Genomic DNA, 3,266 nt, shown 5'->3' with positions numbered 1-3,266 from the left:
TCTGAGCCTCCGGTCAGCCTGCGATTCTGTCTCCTAGGTCTGATTGATGACTACAAGAACCTCCACGGCAACACCCCTGCCCCAGGCCCCTCAGCCTCTTGCCGCTGGCAGCCGCCCGTCTACAACAGCAGCAGGGCCTTTGGGGCTCGCTACCCTCGTCCCAGCCGGAGGGGCTTCTCCACGAGCCATGGGCCTTCGTGGCGCAAATAATCCCTCGTGAATTCTCCACGAGCCATGGGCCTTCGTGGCGCAAGAAATACTCCCTCGTGAATCGACCCCCGGGACCCTTGGGCCCACCTGGCACCTCCTTGGACCCACCCAGTGATTCCTTGGACCCACCCGGGGACTGTGCTGCGCACCCCACCCTTGGGGCTGGAGGCAGCCAGGACCCCACCCCCCAGCAGTATGTCCTGGAGAGGCAGGTCCAGCTCAGTGCTGACCAGAGCATGGTCATCAAGATCAAACCCCCGTCCCAGCCCAGCGTGGCTGGTGCTGCAGGTGCCCCCCGGGGCTCCTCGAAAGAATATGAGGACCCTCCTTGGAGTGACCGCAGGCCTCGGGGAGGGGAGGGCGAGCCCCCTGGTGGGCAGCGCCCGCCCTCAAAGCCAGGAAGGGCCAAGGGGGCCTACAGCACAGAGGACTGCCAGCTGGTCTGCCAGAAGGAGGCCGGCAAGCCCCGGGTGGTGAAGTCTGTGAGCAGCTTGAGCGACAGCCCCTCGGAGTCCCGGCGGACGGTCAGTGAGAGCGCCATTTCCGTCAAGGCCTGCCTCCTGCCTCCCCCCGGGCCCCAGCGCAGTGGCGTGGCCCTGACTGTGAAGGTGAGCTCGCACCCTGTGGCCAGCTGTGCTGCACAGCTCCTTGGGGACAGGAGAGCCGATGCCGGCCACCCCGATCAGCCAGCTCACTCTGGCTCTGTGGCAGGCCCAGCCCGACCAGCTTCTGGACCCAGGCAGGCCCCGGAGGCCTCGCTGCTGGTGTCCTGTCAAAACAACAAGTTCCGGAAAAACAACTACAAATGGGTGGCTGCTTCGACGAAGAGCCCCCGGGCCCCTCGCAGGGCCCTCAGCCCCAGAGCAGCTGCGGAGAACGTGTGTACATCGGAGCGAGCGGAGAAGCTGCAGCCCAGAGCCGACCCGGAGACCAAACCCAAGAAGCCGGCCGTGTGCCCCGCGGGGGCTCCCCGCAGCAAGTACAAGTGGAAGGCCTCCAGCCCCTCGGCCTCCTCCTGCTCCTCCTTCCGCTGGCAGTCGGAGGCTGGCAGCAAGGACCATGCCTTCCAGCTCTCTCCAGTCCCTTCTAGGTCCCCCCCGGGGGACAAGCCAGCAGTGGGACCCAGTGGCTTGAAGCCCCTCTTCAGTGAGGCCTCAGGGCTCTCGGCTTACAAAGTGAAGAGCCGCACCAAGATCATCAAGAGGCGGGGGAGCGCCAAGTACGTGTCCCGGCCGCACGGGTCCTGAGTGGGCAGCGGGGCTGGGCCCGGCACCCCCCTCCTGGTGACTCAGCTGGTGGGAGGGCCCGCCTGCAGTGATGGGGGAGGGGGAGGGGAGGTGAAGCATCACTTGCCGCCTCCTGGTCTCTGCCTGGTTGAGCCTGAGTGAGAGGGGAGCTTTGTTAGGGATGAGGCCGGGCTGCTGCTGAGTGTGGGGGCTCGGCAGGGGCAGGGCCAGGCAGGGCAGGTGGAGGCTGGTGCCAGCAACCCCCCTTCTGCTGGAGAGGCTTCTGGGCAGCTTCCCTCTGGGCCCGGGATCTGTGGGCAGGAGGCTCTGTGCCTGGCCCGGTGCCGGCTAGACACACGCAGGGTTGTAGTGTGTCTGTGGGAGGAGCTGTCCCCCCTGGGAGGAGAGCTGCCCACGGTGACCTCGTGTCCCCTCCCAGCCTCCACCCTGTGGATTGAGGAGGCTCAAAGATGGCACATGGCCTGGCGTGAGGCCTGGGGTCAGGTGGCTACTGCTGGCCATGCAGAGGGCCTACCTCTGCCCTCAGACATGGCGCATGCCCATCCTCATGTGCGTGCCCCTCTGCAGGTCCTTCCCACCGTCTGACCCTGGATGACCCCATCTTTTTCTGGATGGTGGCAGCCTCTGTGTCAGGAGGGACAGGAGGAGCTGTGGGAACAGCCCCTCCTGCGGAGAAGGCGGGATGCGCCTCTGCACACCCTGTCTCTGCCCCCACCCCAGCTCCTCTGGAGGCTCTTGGCCTGCGGAGGGGAGGAGACAGACTGGGTGGGGCCAGGGCTGGGTCACTCTGCTCTGCTCCCCACCTGCCCGGCTCGGATCCTGGGATCCTCCCGCTGTGGCTGGGAGCCTGCAGGCCTGGTGCTGCCGAGGCGGGAACTCCTGGGGCTCCGTCGGCTGCCTCCTGGGGCCGATTCCATGGGGCTTCCATGGGGCTCTATCCGAGTGGGCTGGGGGGTCACCCTCCGTGGGGAGGGCCTGTTGAGAGCTGCCGCTTTGTCTCCGCAGCCTTCCTGGGGACAAGAAGAGCAGCCCCCCGCCAACTGCCACCGCCAAGAGCCAGTTCAGCCTGCGCAGGAGGCAGGCCCTGCGGGGGAGGAGCGGCCCTGTCCAGAAGAAGACCCCCCCCAAGGGCCTGATGCAGGTCACCCGGCACCGGCTGTGCTGCCTGCCTCCTGGCCGCACCCACCTCCCCCTCAAGGAAGGTATGAGGACAGGAGGGGCCCTGGGAGGGGGCTCTGGGAAGCCTCAGCTGGCCCCACGCTGGCCCAGCTGCATTCCTGTTGGTGGAAGGAGTGGGAAGTGGAGGAGAGGGTGGCTGCCCAGCTGTCCTGAAGGAGGAGGCCTGGGAGGGCCGGCTCTGCCTGCTGAGCTGAGTCACTGGTTCCTGGCCAGCCTGAGGGGAGCGTCGTGGGCATGGCCCGCTGTGAGGTGCTGGCAGCACACGGGGGACTGCTGGCACGGGCGGGCGGGGCTCGTGGTGGAGGTCTGGGGCCGTGGAGAGTGGGCACGGGGGAGGCAGGGGTCACTCGATGCCGCCCTGGAGAGCCAGGCTCCCCCCCAACGCCCACCACCGGGCGCACTGGTCCTGTGGGTCCTCTTTCCCTCCCCTTGGAGCAGCGGGGAGCGTGTGGTGGGACTGCCGGCCGACGCCTGTGAAATACGGAGGCAACAGGGTTTGGGGCCGAGCAGGCGGGGCCCCAGGCAGTTTGACTTGGGACTTGCGCCCACTGAGCGGGTGGAGGCTGCGCTCTCCTCTCAGGACTGTTGTGCCAGGGCCCAGCTCGGCTTGGAGGAGGCTGGCGGGCGCCT

At 67.5% G+C, this 3,266-nt stretch overlaps 1 protein-coding gene across 1 annotated transcript in view; it reads left to right on the top strand.

Moving 5' to 3' along the window:
- The window catches only part of ZC3H3 (zinc finger CCCH-type containing 3), a gene marked incomplete at its 5' end in the record, with an annotated part of 47,421 nt that continues 44,155 nt past the window's right edge, over positions 1-3,266 (top strand). Inside the window, 3 exons of the mRNA XM_014538685.1 lie at positions 1-174; positions 222-1,429; positions 2,463-2,659. Coding sequence (XP_014394171.1) covers positions 1-174; positions 222-1,429; positions 2,463-2,659 — 1,579 coding nt within the window. The remainder of the gene's footprint in view (positions 175-221; positions 1,430-2,462; positions 2,660-3,266) is intronic.

The sequence above is a fragment of the Myotis brandtii genome, unplaced genomic scaffold, assembly GCF_000412655.1.
Source record: "Myotis brandtii unplaced genomic scaffold, ASM41265v1 scaffold1956, whole genome shotgun sequence".
Classification (NCBI taxonomy): domain Eukaryota; kingdom Metazoa; phylum Chordata; class Mammalia; order Chiroptera; family Vespertilionidae; genus Myotis; species Myotis brandtii.
The sequence above is the reverse complement of the archived record's forward strand: the minus strand, read 5'-3'. Positions and strand labels throughout refer to the sequence as shown.